The 15,883-nt window shown below is 34.9% G+C and overlaps 1 protein-coding gene across 1 annotated transcript in view; it reads left to right on the top strand.

Annotated features, from left to right (window-relative positions):
• SLX4IP (SLX4 interacting protein) overlaps nucleotides 1-15,883 on the top strand; it is a 77,517-nt gene that overhangs the window by 35,147 nt on the left and 26,487 nt on the right. Inside the window, 2 exon segments of the mRNA XM_071740276.1 lie at nucleotides 2,549-2,638; nucleotides 5,857-5,980. Of these exon segments, the coding sequence (XP_071596377.1) occupies nucleotides 2,549-2,638; nucleotides 5,857-5,980 (214 nt within the window).

Here is a 15,883-nt window from a genome sequence, read left to right as displayed (position 1 = left end):
TTGCTGCTGCAGAAACCAAAGCTGTGTTGAGCTGTCAAATCATACACATAGGTCTACCACATGAAGGCATATCAAGTATAAATACAGATGTAGAATATGCAATACAATGTATGATTTGAGAGTGCACAGGAGCTTGCATGGGAGCTGTTGCTTGTATTATGTACAGAACTTGGGAAAAACAGAATTTAATGAGACCCAGAAAAATCAGTGCTTAAATTCTCATGCTTCTCATATTGCTCTTTGTCTGTGACAGTTATGAAATAGTCCTGGTAATGCTGTCTGCAAGAAGAGTGCTCCCAGACTCAGAGGGATAGAAATATACAGAAAGCTTTCCCTGTGGGCAAAGCTTGCGTATTACAAGTATTTACATATTGTTCATATCTATTTGATTTTCTTTGAAGTACTATACCTTTGGTTTGTTTGTAATATTTTTGACATAATTTTGAACTATTCCATTATGTGGTTTCAAATACGGTTGGCAAATGAGGCAGATATTGCCTTTCGAAAGAAAATAATTACAAAGACTATCTCCTTGAAAAACAGGTCTATAGTTTACACCTATATGTGTATATAAAGTTTCTGTAGTCAATAGAATATGTTGCAAGTTAACATATAGAATTTGATAATTTGAATTTTCTTGATTTATCAAATACTGGTTCATTGTTGTAGGTGCTGAACCATGAATACTTTATTGGCTTTCTCTTTACATATACAGCATCTGCTAACTTTGAAGTTCAGTAGTCAACTCGAAAGTTTGGTGGACTTGACTAATGATTCACCAGAGATTTTTGAGAGACATTTTGTCATCAATTTAAAGCTTGGAGAGGTTTGCAGTTGCAGCCATCTGGTAATCCTTGGTTCTCTGGAGGAAAGAGAAACCTTTTGATAAAATAGATCAAAGCATTCTGCTCTTTCAGTGTCTGATACCTATAAGTAACAAGTTTCTCAAAATGATTTCACAATGCCTCATTTGCCAAACTAGTTACATTTCTAGTTTGCATTCTAATATTACAATATAATATTGGTCATGAAATATATTTTCATTGTATTTAAATAATTATTTAAATAGGTAATTAAATTGATAATTTACAGATATTAGTGTTCTGTAAACCCAGAGATTGCTAATATACCAAATATGCTGTCATGATTAATAATATCGATGCTGTATGTTGTTGTCTGTACTAACTATAGGCAATAAGGGTACTCTCAAAGACTGTACTTCTGCTATACCATAAGCCTAAGATATGGATGTATCTCTTAAGCTGAAGGTGATGTACAGCTGCAGTGTGAAAATATATATCATGATATTTCTAGATCACATTCTGATCCACATTCTGTTGGAATTCTGATGTGGGTTTTACAGATGTCTGGCAGTGAGGAGCAAATATGGAGAGAGTGAATTAGGACAGGAAATGTGTGCTGCAATATCCACTAGAAATGAGCCCAATTTAATACAGGGTTGTACATACACTTTTGAGATCTGGAATCAGGATGTTATTTCTGTTCTATCAGACATTCCAGACATGTGATTGCCATGACTGTTTATGTCCAGTCTTCACAAAGAATGAGTTTATTGCATCACAAATGCAGCACAAACAGCCAAAACTGAATGATGAAATTTAAGTTGTTAAGTTAAAGGAAGTCTGAGTGAGATTGGGTGCTGAGTTAGTGTAGAAGAAAGGGAAAAACATTAGCTTGTAATGCACCGTGCCTCTGTGCACAAAAAGAAGCAGTATTCTCTTGCTAGGGGCGAGTTAGTGAACAGTGGAACTAAGGAGGTGTCTTTGTGCTGTTCATTCTTCCTTATATTAGAAGGTCACTGTAATGATAGATGTACAGATGAAAGAAAATAATTGAACCTTGCATGTCATAACTCAATTAAAGCCTATCAAGGAGCTTCAGAAATAGTTGATGCATCTTGAGATGTAGCCTGTGCAATCCTAACAACTATATGTAGTGTTTTTAATAGGCTAGCCTTGTTATCATTTAACAATTTAAAGTATAGTGTTGGCTCAGTGCCAGATGTAGTTACTTCTTCAAACTTGCTGTTCTTTACACTCAATAGTTTGGACAGAGGGAAAAAACTTCTAAAGAGACTGAATTTTTAAGGACTTAATACATTTAAAATTCAAATGAGACAATTAATATGGTTGTTAGTTCTCAGAAAATAGAATGATGGGAATTTGGTTAAGGAATAGCTAATTTTTCACATTAAAATTTTCTTGAACTCAGATTTAAAAGTGGCCTACAGACAACAGAAGAAAATTCTATCCCCTTGTGTTTGTTGTTATTGTCTGAACTGTCAGTGAGCTATTCAAGAGCACAAGTGGTGCTCTTGTTTTTCATTAGGCTCACAAACAATGGTAAATTTGTAATTCCACACTTTATAATCTTCCGCAGTTTTATTTTCTGCCTGCTGTATCTCTGAATGAGATGCATATGCTTACCTGATTATTTACCTCCTTCTCTGCTCAACATGTGCTTCCTAGCAGCTACAGATGAACTTTTTTTTTTAATTTCTTTGTTTTGTTTTGTTTTGTTTTTCCAGTGTGGGAACTTTGCTGTTTTGGTGGATGTTCATATTTTGCCCCAAGGCTCCAGTAAAGACACCAGCTGGTTTTCAGATCATGAGAAAGAGGTACAACAAATATCAATTCTACTTCAAAAGCATGTGGCTTCAGGGAAAATTTGGATTGCCTTGAACTGTTCAGAATTTTTCAGTGTTACGAGAATACTGTTAGTTATACCAAACAGTCAGTGGTTTCTCTGGGACCCCTAAGTCATCCATTTGTGCTTTTTGGGTCACTAATGACCACTTTCAATTTGCCTTTTGATTTTTTTCACTCTGTGTGTGTGTATACATGCATTTGTACAGGGTGTTATGATTTTTCTGACATAAATTTTCAAAATTAGAAGTTCTCGTGAATATCTGTAAATTATCCTGCATGATACAAAATATATTGTGGCAGGTACCATTTTTGCAGAGCTTGTTGGTGAAATATCTTTCTATAAATTGTTTTTCCTCCTTCTGAGAATTGCATTTAGAGAGTGTGCATGATAACATGAAAAAAACCTCCTAATCTTTTTTTTTTTTTTTGAGTGTGTCACATGCATATCCAGACAACTGACGACATTTTGGAAAACCAGTGAGAAGCAAAATCATTTATGTAACTTTTCAGGTTATGTGTGATTTCTGCTACAGTCTTATGATGAGTTACTGCCAGGAGTTTTCCCCTATTTCAGTCTGTGTGGGAACTTGAGAAGTTCTCTATTGAAAATGACTGCAGGACATGTTTCAAATGCCTGTGGACTTTCCCGCAAGTGTCTGTTACGGTAATTTTAACCAGATAGCTTTCTTAATAATGGCATAATTAACTTGTCACTACAGAAAATCCCCGTATGTCTCAAAAGTAATACATTTAACTTAAATTAAAAGAAACAATAAATTAATAGGCAGAGGGAGTGAAAGCAGAATAGTTAGCAGAATGTGATGTGCTTCATTAAGCAGGGAAAGAAGAAAATGGGGAAAATCTTTTAGACTGTTTTTTTTCTGACTAAATGAATACTCATTACCCTTCTATTTATAACTGGCTTACTATCCTGGTTATCTGGCTTTTAAGTGTTTTCAAAATGTATTTTGTAAGACTGCCAAAACAGAAGATATTAATTTCAGGAAATTAGATCATGATTGATTTAATAAAGAGGCATGACAGAGCAACATTCATTACATTTCTGTGACCACACGTTTTGAGTGAAGTACAAAGGTTGCATATTTTTGACAACTGAGAAGTGATTCCAATAGCTTTACACATCACTTCCTGAAAGTCCTACGCAGAATCTTTGTTAAAGTGGCAAGAAAAAGGTCAGTAAGATATTATAGAAAAATTATGCCTCCGTATTTTTTTAATGAAAGCTTTTATATATTCACTGCAAGCAGTTTCCTATGTTTTTCTTGTTTCCAAATTCTGAAAAATACTACTGATTGGTCAGCTCTCTTTACTTGTCTGTGGGAAAGGCAGGTGCCACTTAGACCCTTTGTAAGACAGACGCGATTTTTGCTGATCCCTGGATTACCTGTGGATGAAAGTCAGCGGCTGCTGTTTGCAGGAGACGGAAACAGGCACTGTGGTCCCAGGCAAGTGGAGAGAGCAGGCCTGGCCTGTTGGCAGCCAGCTCCTGCTGGAGCATGGGTCCCATATAGCAGGCTAGGGCCTAAGCAAGTGCCTGGAAGCATGAAGCTGGTGTAAGAATAGGCACTGCATGATGTCTAGGTGTCCATTGTAAATACCTTGGTTTGCACACTGCTGTCACATGCGTTATATACATTTATCTTGGGACTGCTGCAAGATGCAAATTAAAGTGTTGGAGAACATTTCTTTTTAGCCTTCATATTTTCCCATCCTTTCTGTCCTAGCTCTTTTCTCCTGGGATGTCAAACTTGTATCTTAGCTCTTCAAAAAGCATTTATTAAACTGATTTCTGCTCACATCTTTGCAATGATCTCTCCATATGCATATAGAAGGTCTCATTTACAAGTTCTTTTTAGTGGTGGAAAGTACATAGAGACTACTGTCTTGAAGACTATTCTTGTTTGTGCTTTCTTAAATATAGGTCTGTATAGTTCTTTGTGGAGAACCAATTTAATAATATTTCCTTGAGCATAACAACTAAAATATTCTCCACGTAAATGAAGAAAATGCATGCTAATCTTTATTGGATTGGAGAAGGAATCAAATGGACACTGTTTCTGCTTAATTCTAGTGTGACTGCATAGTCCTGTGTAGGAATGTGTGATGAGATCTCTTTAATGAGTTAAACAGAAAAATAAGTAAATATAGTATTTTATAATTGCACCCATCAAGCAGAAAGGAAAATGTCTTTTACTGTAAGGAGGCAATACTGTCTGTGGTTGACCAATATATGTGTATTGCTTTCATTTAGAGCAACACTGTAAAAATTTGTTGGCTCTGCATACTTTCTAGATTAATGAAAAGTAAGCCAATATATATTAGTTTAGATGGTAATAACATAAATTTTTTGATTGTCCAAACACTGTAAAAAGGTTAAAAGATATTTTTGTCTGCCACACGATGTCATTTATGTGAGCACATAGTTATGCACAGTGGAAAATGAGAATACTGAGGCAGAAATCTCAAATGTATGTGTATTAATCTAAAATATTATTCTGGTATTCAAGAGATGGGGGATTTTTCTTTTTTTACCCCAAGTTTTTTCTCTGGTTATTCTGGTTGAATAATTTGGTTTTGACTTGTGCGTGGTTTTTATTGCGCTTTGCTGAAAGAATTATGAAAAATATGAACACCTATGAGCACCTATGTAAGCGAATCAAAATGAACTAGATAAATTAGGTTGCTGTGGCCTAATGAGCTCTGAGTAGTCCCCCCAAAATTACATGGAATTGAGCTAAAATATCTGTTGTGGTTTATGAGGATTCTTTTAGAGAAACAGTGTGTTGAGAATTCCTGGGAGGATTTTTACTAATATTTTGCTTAATTAACTAATATTATGATACATTTTAACATACATCTTTTCCTACTTTGCATACAAATGACACTAATTTGCTTTTCAGAAATTATTGGTATTGTAATACAAAGTATTTCACCTGCCAAGTAATACTTTCATAATGTACTTCCTCTCTTGTTTTGTAGTAAAATTGTTTGATCCCCTCCATCTTGTTCCCATTCATTTCCTTCTCAGCTCCATGTTATACCTGAGTACTTAATTGCAGATGTTTTTCCTTTTTTGTCTTAAAGTGGTTTTCTGTTGATTTCTGTTGTGTGCCTATGGGAATGTATGTAAATTTGGATTCAGATCATCCAATGGTTACTATTTCAGGAGGTCTGCATGCTGCTAGAGGAGGTCGTTGCTTCGAGGGTCAAACACCACTTGGAAGCACCTAAACAACGTGGTCCATGCAAATCAATGGATCGTGCACCATCTGGTCCTTTGTTTCTTACCGGTAAAATAAGTTATTTAACTTACTGTAGAATAAAGTGTGTTAAAAACTGCTGTTCTTTATTTTTGCCATGGGACATTTGCCATCAGGAAAGTCAGTAAGCCTGAAACAGTTGGTGTTTGGGTCTGAAATGACTTCAGTTCTGTTCTTAAGAAAACTAAGCGGGTTTTCATTTTCTCTGTCATTGAAAAATAAACATAGCACTTGTACTATTAGTATGAGAGCTTACTATTAGAATTAAAATAATAAATGGTATAATCCTAAACCTTCCAAAATTGATGGAAAATTAAAAAAAAAATCACACTGGTTTGTTAAGTCTTGTTTCCATTTGAGCATTTAGTTGAGTAGTTTTTGGTTAAGAAATGATATTTTTATTTATCCTATTTCTAACAGTGTTAATTAAAAAGTTTCTCTGATTTGATAAATGGCATTTGTCATATCAGTAGTGTTACTGCAGGTTTGGCAGTCAAGTTGATGACTATGGGAGTAATTATTGTGCAGAAGAGAACAGTAGTAAGAGCCGTTATCCAAGTGGAACATTTTAAAAATTATTTTGTGTGTGTGTGAGAGTGCTGAGACTGATAGATGCATACTGATGCATACTGATAGTACATGTGTGTTTTAAGCTGAAGATAATGATCACTAAAGCTTGTGCTCTAACGTTAAATCTCCTTTGGAGATAAATAGCTTGACAGCTTTTGTTTACTGGTTTTCACTAGCTGTTCTGGTCATCATGGTGCATTGTACAGTAGATAGACTTTTATCTGTTGGTATTTAATCTCACAAGGAATTAATTTTAAAATAGTTCGTAGTAAAAAATGGCTTTTTTACTACCAGCATACAGCATGTTATAAAGTTGTCACAGAAGAGAAGGGCCATAGTAGTAAGCCCTGTGTTGACTATGGTTTTGCATGTTTCCTTAAACATTTTGAAATAGACTTCTACTGAAACAGAAATTCTACAATGAATGTAATTGTATACTTACAACATACAGTCAGTACATTGAATTAAAAAAAAAAAATTATCAACATATATTAGCAGTTTTACTTTTACAACATATTCTTTGCCTCTCAAAATGTTTTCAGTTCTAAAAAAAGCTAAATTCCTGTAGAATTCTAAGTGATGGTTGAGGTTTAAGCACTATATTAATATTGAGTGTTTTTAATAAAGAAAATATAGGTTAAATACTGCATGGTTGGCTTACTGTTGCAAAATTTTAGAAGCCAGATATTTATGGCATGAGAGGAGGATTTTTTCCACACACAAGAGGACAATGCTGTATAAATAAAAGGTTCTGTAGGACACCGAAAGATTTTCAAACACTTTTTTTCCTTGTGAATTTTAATTAAATTTTATCCCTTAAAAGTATTACTGATGTTTATAAAGCATGTGAACTTTCAGATTCGTGTACATTTCTGGGTTTGAGTGAACAAATAGAATTTTTGAAAAGGGAGGGCAGGACACTAGAGAGTGGGATCAGAATTTCTGATATTTGATGTGGTTTTCTCCTTTTTCTTTAAAACATGTTTGTTTTTATTTATTATTTGTATTTTAAAGTTTCTTGCCTCAGTATAAAGTATGTTTTCAAAGCCAATTATTTTCTAAGATCAGACATAAATTCTTTTCAATATGCAGATAGGTGAAATACTAATTTGAGGGTGTTCGTGAGATTTTTAGGGTCTTCTGTTTTCTTTTATATTATGTACTCTTCAGTAAAAATCCTGGTATGCTGTCTCAGGGTTGTGAACTGATCTTCTGCTTGACCCTTCCCCTTATTTCCTGAAAAGAAAGAACTGACGGATATGCATTTGAGGTCATCAGTAATATCTGTGGCAGTTTTAGATTTAGGAATATTTACTTTGAATGAGGCAGAATTACTGTTCATCAGTTTTCCACAGTTAATCTCACAGTCATTAATTAATAAAGAAATGAAGGAAGAAAACAGTCTATGATAACGGACATTTGTGTTGAACTTAGTTTCCAAATCCATCTCTTTCCTCTTCTCTCAGCCTGCTTTGCTGAGGGAAGTAATTTGTAAGAAAGGAGTGCTTTGTTCAAGTCCAAGGATCAAGTTTATTCAAGTTACATTCAAGTCTGTTCTTACCTGAGAAGGAAATAACAGAGAAGGCAGGTCTTCACCAGAGCAACTGGGACCTACCTCTTTTGGGTGAGCCACAGGTTTTAACAGTCTTTGGCAATTGTCATAATGGCTCAAAAAACTTTTTATTTTTTCTTTTGTCTCTATGATGACAGCTTCTGTTTGTAGAGTACATGAATTTGGTTTTTTGGTTTTTTTTCTTCACAAACAGATGAAGTGCAGGATAGCTGGCTAGTGTTTGGCTGACAGTGTTTTGTAGTGTATAAAGAAATGAGCAGGCTTGGTATGTGGCTAACTACGTACACATGCTGTAGGTGCTGCTGGGGAAATGTTTAAGCCTGCAGCTTTTGTTGCATTTGGACATTATTAGAAGTTTTTTCGCTCTTCAAACTGAATGTGGTTTCTTTTGCTCAAAGTTACGCAAGCCTGTGTCTAGAATTTCATTGCTGTAAAACCCTCCACTATTTTAAGGAAGAGTGTATCTACAGCAGAAACGTTAAGGTGCTTGTTAGCTGGTTATTTACTACTTCAAGTATCCCAGGTTAGCATTCCACCTCTATTTGAACTTGCATCTTGTTAGGTCAGTCTTAATTAGTCTTCCCTCTGCATTGCATGATGTATTCAAAATTTAATTAGAATTATTAGAACAATATCACTAAGATCTTAGACCTCAAATATCAAAGCATGTTGTATTAGGATTTTCTTTGGAAACAGAAGCCAAGCTATCTTACTTTCAAGAGATCTTCTCCTGCTGTCTAGATCAGTTGAGCAGAGAAGACTTGCTAAGCTGGCTACCAGGACTACTTTAAAGGAAAATTTTCACGTATTACACTTTCTTTTTAGGATTAATCAAATATTAGGCTTAATATTATTTAATACCACCTTTCAGTTTTGCAGCATGTAATAGAAATATACATGCATGTCACTTGTTAATTTACATTTCTTTTTCATTTGAGTTACACCCACACAGCAGTGTGTGGTGGGTCGCATACCATCTCATTAGGAAATCTGTGGGTGTTACACACAGGAGAAGAAAGAAAGAAAGAATGGAAAAATGAGAGAAAGTAGCCAAGACAAGCAAGTTCTTCCCATTCTTCCTTCTGTCTGAACAATTTCCCCACCCCTCCCAAATGGCCAGTATAAACAGTTTGCCAAAGTAAGCTTTAATTTGGTGTTTAGACATAGGCTTTGGTATAAACACACTGTTTCCTGCATTTAATTAATGTTCAAATGTGTTTGATTTTGATTAGTTTTATTTTTTTAAGAGAACATTAAAATGGAGTAGAATTCCAAAGTTTTTCTTCTGCCTGCATCAAATCTGCAAGGCCAAAGTCATGCAAGAAGGGCATCAATCAGATACGATTCACTTGCATTATTTGAAGTTAAATGAACGCAAACCATCCAATTAAAAAACTCTTTGTGAGTTTCTCTCATTTAAAAAAAAACATTTTATATAATCTTTAAAGTTAGCACTTAAGTTTTTTCTATATATGCCCGTTTTCACTTTGCTTTATGTGTCATAGTCAACTACACATACTAATTTTTAGCGATGGTGTCAAGCATGTTAGTGTGTCATAATGCTCACCAACTGTAGGCTACTGCTAAAAGCAGAGCCTTTTCTTTGTGTTCTGATGAAGGTGGCTATTTTTGATTAAGAACAAAGAGAATTAAGTAATGAGACTTAAAGAGGACTGAGTAGAGATACTAAATACAGGAGAATGACAAAGGGAAAACTGGAAAATCAAGGAAGAAGGCAAAGTTCACATGGGCACAGAGAAAACAAAAAGGAGGATGCAGAAAGAAAATATGGCTGTTAAAAATGACCACATCAGAAACTGAAGGAAGGAAGAACGTATCTTGTAAACTGACCTTCTTCCCCCTCTTGAGGGAGGAAAAAGTTAACTAAGTTTATCCTAAAAGTAATTTTCAGATCTTTTTTCAATCCTTCCCTAGTATCCTTGTTGTTTTTCTTGGCTTGAGGGTGGAACATTTTTGTTCTGTTTTCAAATCTTTTTATTGTACAGTCTCTTCTACAGTGAAAACAATTAGTGAGCATGCTGTCACATGGTACAATGAGGTCCCAGTTTGATTTCATCTGCTTTCTTTGGGAATGTGTATTTTTTATATTTATAACCCAGTTTTATAATGAAATAGGGCTTATTGTGTATGTGTTTTTTCTGTGTGTATCTGTCTGGTCATCCCTCTTTTCCCCCCCTCTTTGGTTTTTGCAAACATGACTGAACTTCGTTAACAGGTAGAAGTGTCAGACATTAAAATTTAAAAAATTAACTTATGATAAGCTTGCTAATAGGAAAACTGGGAGAAATACAAGCACTGTTATTAATAGTTCAGCCTTACAAAGATCTGGAGTCAAATTTCATATCTTACTTAATATGAAAAAAATGCATAAGATACAATTTCATAAGAATACTTTTCTGTTCTGTTGCTTATGAAACTATTTGGCTCCCATAAACACAGAAGAAATATACAATAAATCATGATAGTAAATATTCCAAACTCTTCTGGCCTTCCATTTCAATTTGAACATTATGGTGTTTTAAGGGAAACACCCTTTTCAGGCTGCCCTTGTTTGCTTTAGGAGTGCTCACTGTTACTGTAGAGTGGGAAATGTGTATGATGTTTGTAGGCTGTGATTCATATTTTAATCCTGTAGCAGCAAAACTGATTTATTCCTGCTGTCCTAGCTGTTAACTCTTACTCCTCTGCTGCAGAACAGTGTTTTACTTGTTTTTAACTAGAATAATTTCACCTATCTTGCTTAAAAAACAACCATAAAAATTTGATGGGTGCAACTGGAGGGAAAGTAAGCTATAGCAGATAAGCTACCATAGGGAACTGAGGAGGACAGAAGTCATTTAAATTACCTTTGATATTTGCAGTTGCACATTGTAATTTCTCTCTCAGAAGAACTATATTTCAACTTATTTACAGTGGACTAATTTATGATTTGTGTCCCAGTCCTTCAGATCTTTGTGAACTTTAATCTTACATTCATCTGCCTGTGACATCAGAGCCTCATAGCTCCCTGAAGTATGCAGTAACTTATGCAAAAATGTAAGAAAAGCATTTTGATTAATATCTTGTACTTAATATTTCCTGTATTTGCTTTAGATTACTTTTTACAATTTTATACAGACAGCAAGTGGGGAATAAACTCATCTTTTTTCACCAAAATATATTTCTTCTGCAAGATGAAGGTTATGTGTCTGATTTTTGTGTTTATTTTTGTCATTCTTTTCTCAGGATAGAGAACATTTGACAAGAACAAAAAACCTCCATGTATGACCTGTTTTGAGTATTTTCCTTTTAGTGATTTGTCTTCTCCTCTCCTCCTTTTCTTCTTTTATTACAATGGAATTGGGAAAAACTCCAAGATAGGCAACAAGATGAGAAAATGCAATATAGAGACAACTAATTGTGCTAGGTTTTAAGCCTAGAAAATACATGAATAAGGGAGAATATAACAGAGTTACAAAATAGTTCTTCTCTTCTTTCCCAGTTTGAGAACAAGAGTGGATCAAATTAAGGCATAGGGAGTGCCATGGTAGTTAGCACTGTTAGAAATGTGGAATTCTTTGCCAATGGATAACAGATACAACCTTGTGCCAAGTCTGCAAACTGGACAGGAACATGGGAGAGTAACTCAAGGAGGGTACAGAATTCACAGGAACTTAGTTTGGTTTAGTAAAGGTTTGAGTACGACTGGAGCCTGGGAGAGTATTGGGGAAATAACCACGTGCACTTTGCTCTTGTTTTGCCTGCCCTTGTAGCCATTTACATGCAAGTGACTTTTACATGCAAGGCATTTAGCTTATTAGCCCTTGATCTTACCCAGTATGACCTTTCTTACCATTATTTTTTTCTGGAAAACATCTGCATTAGAATGTGAAAGTTCATTAATATGTCAGAGAGAGTCTCTGAGTTTAAAGCTTTGTTGGAGAAAGGTGAAAGTTCTGCACCTTCTAGATGGAAGGATCTATCTTTACCTTCCGGTTATTACACAGATATTTGCAGAGACTTGAGCAATGCTGTCCCTATTTTACATGGGATATTCACATCTGCAGTATTAGGTGTGTTGAATGCACTCTTCTTATTCCTACTTGGATCTCCCATGTGAAGCCATTTATGGTCTTGAACAGGAAATAAACAGTATGTGTATTTTAAAGATACCCTTAGTAAAGTGTTTTATATTGTAGTATTGTAGTGAAAAGAAGTCTTATTTAAAATATCAGGAGTGTTTCGTGAAAAGGAAGACTTTGGTGTTGGTTTTGAAAAGAGCCTTGACTTCTAAGCTTTGACTACTGTCTGCCTTAACTTATTCTATTTCTTTCTCTTGTTTTTATCTTTTGTCTCTTCTTTCCCTATTTTTTCATTATATATTTATATTTTCATATTTATTTATATTTCTAAGTATACGTGTGAGCAAAAAATGTTCTGCATGTGTAAATGTTCAGAGTTTCTATCTTGTATACATATAAGATGTAAAGGTCTTTCTGTAGCATCCAAGCAAATCTGTGCAGTAATTTTGCTGTTAGTACTCCAGTTTATGGAAAAACACATATAATTATGCAAATTTAAAGTTTATCTTTGGAGTTTTCGTTATATAGTTAGGCCAAAAGTCCTTATCCATTAATTATGTCTGTTTAAAGTGGATTTATGTCTCCTCTTTCAGTTTGTCAAAGCCGGCTAGAAACTAATAGGCAATTATTTTCTATCAGCTAAAAATGAAGTTCAGGATACTAGTGTGATGCAGATATAGCAAATTAAGAAGATGAACCCCACCCTTAATTTCTGATTTGGTATTCACTTGGGAATATCAAAGGGACTCTCATCTAGGACAGGGAACGTAGAGCTACCTTTTGAAAGAGCCCTTGGCATCTGTGTGTCCTGAATGGGAATTCAGCATTTTGGGAATCTACGTGGAGTGATTTTGAAAATCTGTCCCTTAAGCACTTAGTGATTCTTTTTTTATGTCTTTAGATACTCCTTCTCATGTACTCTGTATAGTTTTTTTAAAGCTTCTATAGTTACTTGGAAGCAGGAACACAGAGGATAGGATACCACTGTGCAGCTTCTATGGGCCTGTTCAAGCACTAGACATAGGTGGAAAAGGTAGCAGATAGATTTGGGAGGTTGGAAATATCTGAAGAATACGTTCGACTTTAAGTTGTCTTCTCCCACCCTTAGTGAACATGGCAAATAAGATTTCTGCTAGGAGTGTTTTATGGTGGTCTGCATTTAATGGATGCTCAAATCCCTCATGTTGAAACGTCTAAAATACCAAAGAAGGTACTTGGTCAGTGTGATCAACTTGGCTTTCCTTAGCTTATCTGACCTTTACAAATATGTTTGTGGGATAGCTTGGACACTCTGCTGCTTTCTGTATGCAACAGATAAAGTACAGGAGTGATCAGCTTCTGCTGAAGGCAGTTTAACATAATATGTTCATTCTGCTGAAGTAAAGCATTTGCAAATAATGTCTCAATCTGATCGTATCTTGTGCTTTGCTATATTTTTAATGCAGTATGAATAAAACCTTCAGGATTTCATTTTCACAGCTTGGGTACGTATGACTGCATGTGTCAGACACATTGGACTGTGTTGTTTGGGTGCATATCACATCTACCTCTCCTGCATTGCAAAAACTACATACACTGCATTCCTGTTGTGCTTACTGTCCATGTGCAGATAATGCCGTGTCTCTGAGCAGCCATGGTGGCTATGAGGAACTTTAAAAAAAACCAAAACAATCTGAAAATCTCTGTGTGTTACCTGGGCAGAGATTTTATTTTTTTAGACCTAAGTAGTCTTACTGGGCAGTCATGAGCTTGATCATATGTTTTAGCAGGCATATCAGCTTTTACATCAAGACCATTTTCAGCATCTTAGGTTTGTGGCTTTTTTTCTAGACTTTTTTTTCAGTCTAGCTTGATTTAGTAACAGAAACCAGAAAATCCAAAGCCAAACCTTGCTATAAAAATACAGATGAATGAAAATGGATGAAAAGCAAAACATGATTTCTAAGGGGTAAAGACCATATCTATTTTTTTATAAATTAACTAGATTTTATAACTTCTTTTGCCTTTTTTTGAATTAGTTCAACTGTGTATTGAATGAGATGGAAAAAATAGGGATTTGATTTTTGAGATGAAATATCATTTTACCTTTAAAAAGGAGAAAAAAAAGTAAGTACCCTTTACTAAATGCTTCAAAAGAAAGCAATATTGTTTGGTTATTGTAAGTAAGCAAGAAAGAATAGGTATTTGAAATAAAAACTTACAATAAGTATGGTTTCTCTAGAAATGCTTAGAGGAATTTACTTAATTGCAACCAGAAGCTTGACCTGGAAGTGTAATGTTTTGACCTTTTAGCTGTCTGGTTTCCTAAATGTGTTGTTTTGCTCTCTTCAAACTGTGAGAAAGTCTGTTTAAAACGTCTTTAACCCGTGCATTCCCCGAAAGTCCCCAAACTATCACCAACAGCCTAAGAAAAAAATGTCATTACATTTTAAGAAGAAAAACTCATTATAGATGTGTTGAACATTTATGTCCTTTCTATTTTCATTATAACTAAAAGTATTTTTGGGTGCAATTCAGTGGTTAAGTATGAATAGGAATGTATTTTGTTACACAATAATTCTCTCCTTTCAGTTTGTTTTTTTTTCTCAAATGCTCAAAAAAAAAAAAAAAATTCAACCTTATCATATGACAAAGGTAGAGAGAACATAGTTTTTCAAGTTGCAGACATTTTTGTGGGTTGTGTTATATTTGGAAAATTTTTATAAGGCTTTACAAAAATCTGTCCAGATAGAGATGGAGGGCCAATTCCTGAAAAAAAGTTGTGCATACTCTCTTTGTGTAAGTAGTTCAGTGAGAGCAGTTATGTGCATTTGATTCACCACTGAATGCACTGGATAGGTTGTGTATATTATGCCCTGAGTGTTTCTGTTGACTACAAAGGCACAAGTGCCAGACCATAAAAAAACTACACCAGCAAAACTTTGAAGGGTCTTAACCTATTAAAAACTTACAGAAGTAAGTAGAAGTTGAGTAATGCAGCAAATAATAAAGACTTCTACTTGAAAAGAAGATGAAAAAATCTCCAGAGCAATCTTGAATATGGTTTGTGGGATAGTAATAGAATATAGTAATAGTCCATGAAATTGAAACAGATAAGAGATAGACTAATGCAGAGCAAATTAGATTTATTCAGAGAGAGACATTCTAGGTGTGTAATACTGTTGTTTAAATAGCAAAGCTTTCTTAGTTCACAGCAGGTGAGAGTCTTGTGTTTGTTCACAGAGTATCTTATTTTAGTTAAGATACGTAATTGTGTGTGTGGGTCATAGGATGTGGACCATGCCTGTTTGTTCATTAGTCTTGTCTTCCTATGGCACAAGGCAAGCTCAAGTTTATCAGTTGTATAGAAGACATTACATTTGCTATTTAATCTTTAGAAAGAGGATGTTTTTATATTTTGTCTTTTCTTTTTTTTTTTAAACTGTTACACTGATGACAAAAACTGCAGGATACTGGGATCAGTAATTTGAGTGGTCTTACAACTCTGTGTTATTGAGTACGCTGAAATGAGCTTCAGTTGGTCTCCAATTCTTTGCACACAGCCAGCACCTACTTCACTGATAAAACTGAGTGGCACTGGTCAGATGAACATAGTCATGGGTTGTTCTTTTTGGTGGTATCCCATTTTGCATTGCAGTTTCTGAGAGCTGAAAAAGACTGTGACTTGGAAATCGAAGAGCTCTTCAGTGGCTGACTTAATTATGGTCT

Source organism: Heliangelus exortis, chromosome 3 (assembly GCF_036169615.1).
Source record: "Heliangelus exortis chromosome 3, bHelExo1.hap1, whole genome shotgun sequence".
Classification (NCBI taxonomy): Eukaryota; Metazoa; Chordata; class Aves; order Apodiformes; family Trochilidae; genus Heliangelus; species Heliangelus exortis.
Note: the sequence above shows the minus strand (reverse complement) of the source record. Positions and strands in the feature narration are given on the sequence as shown.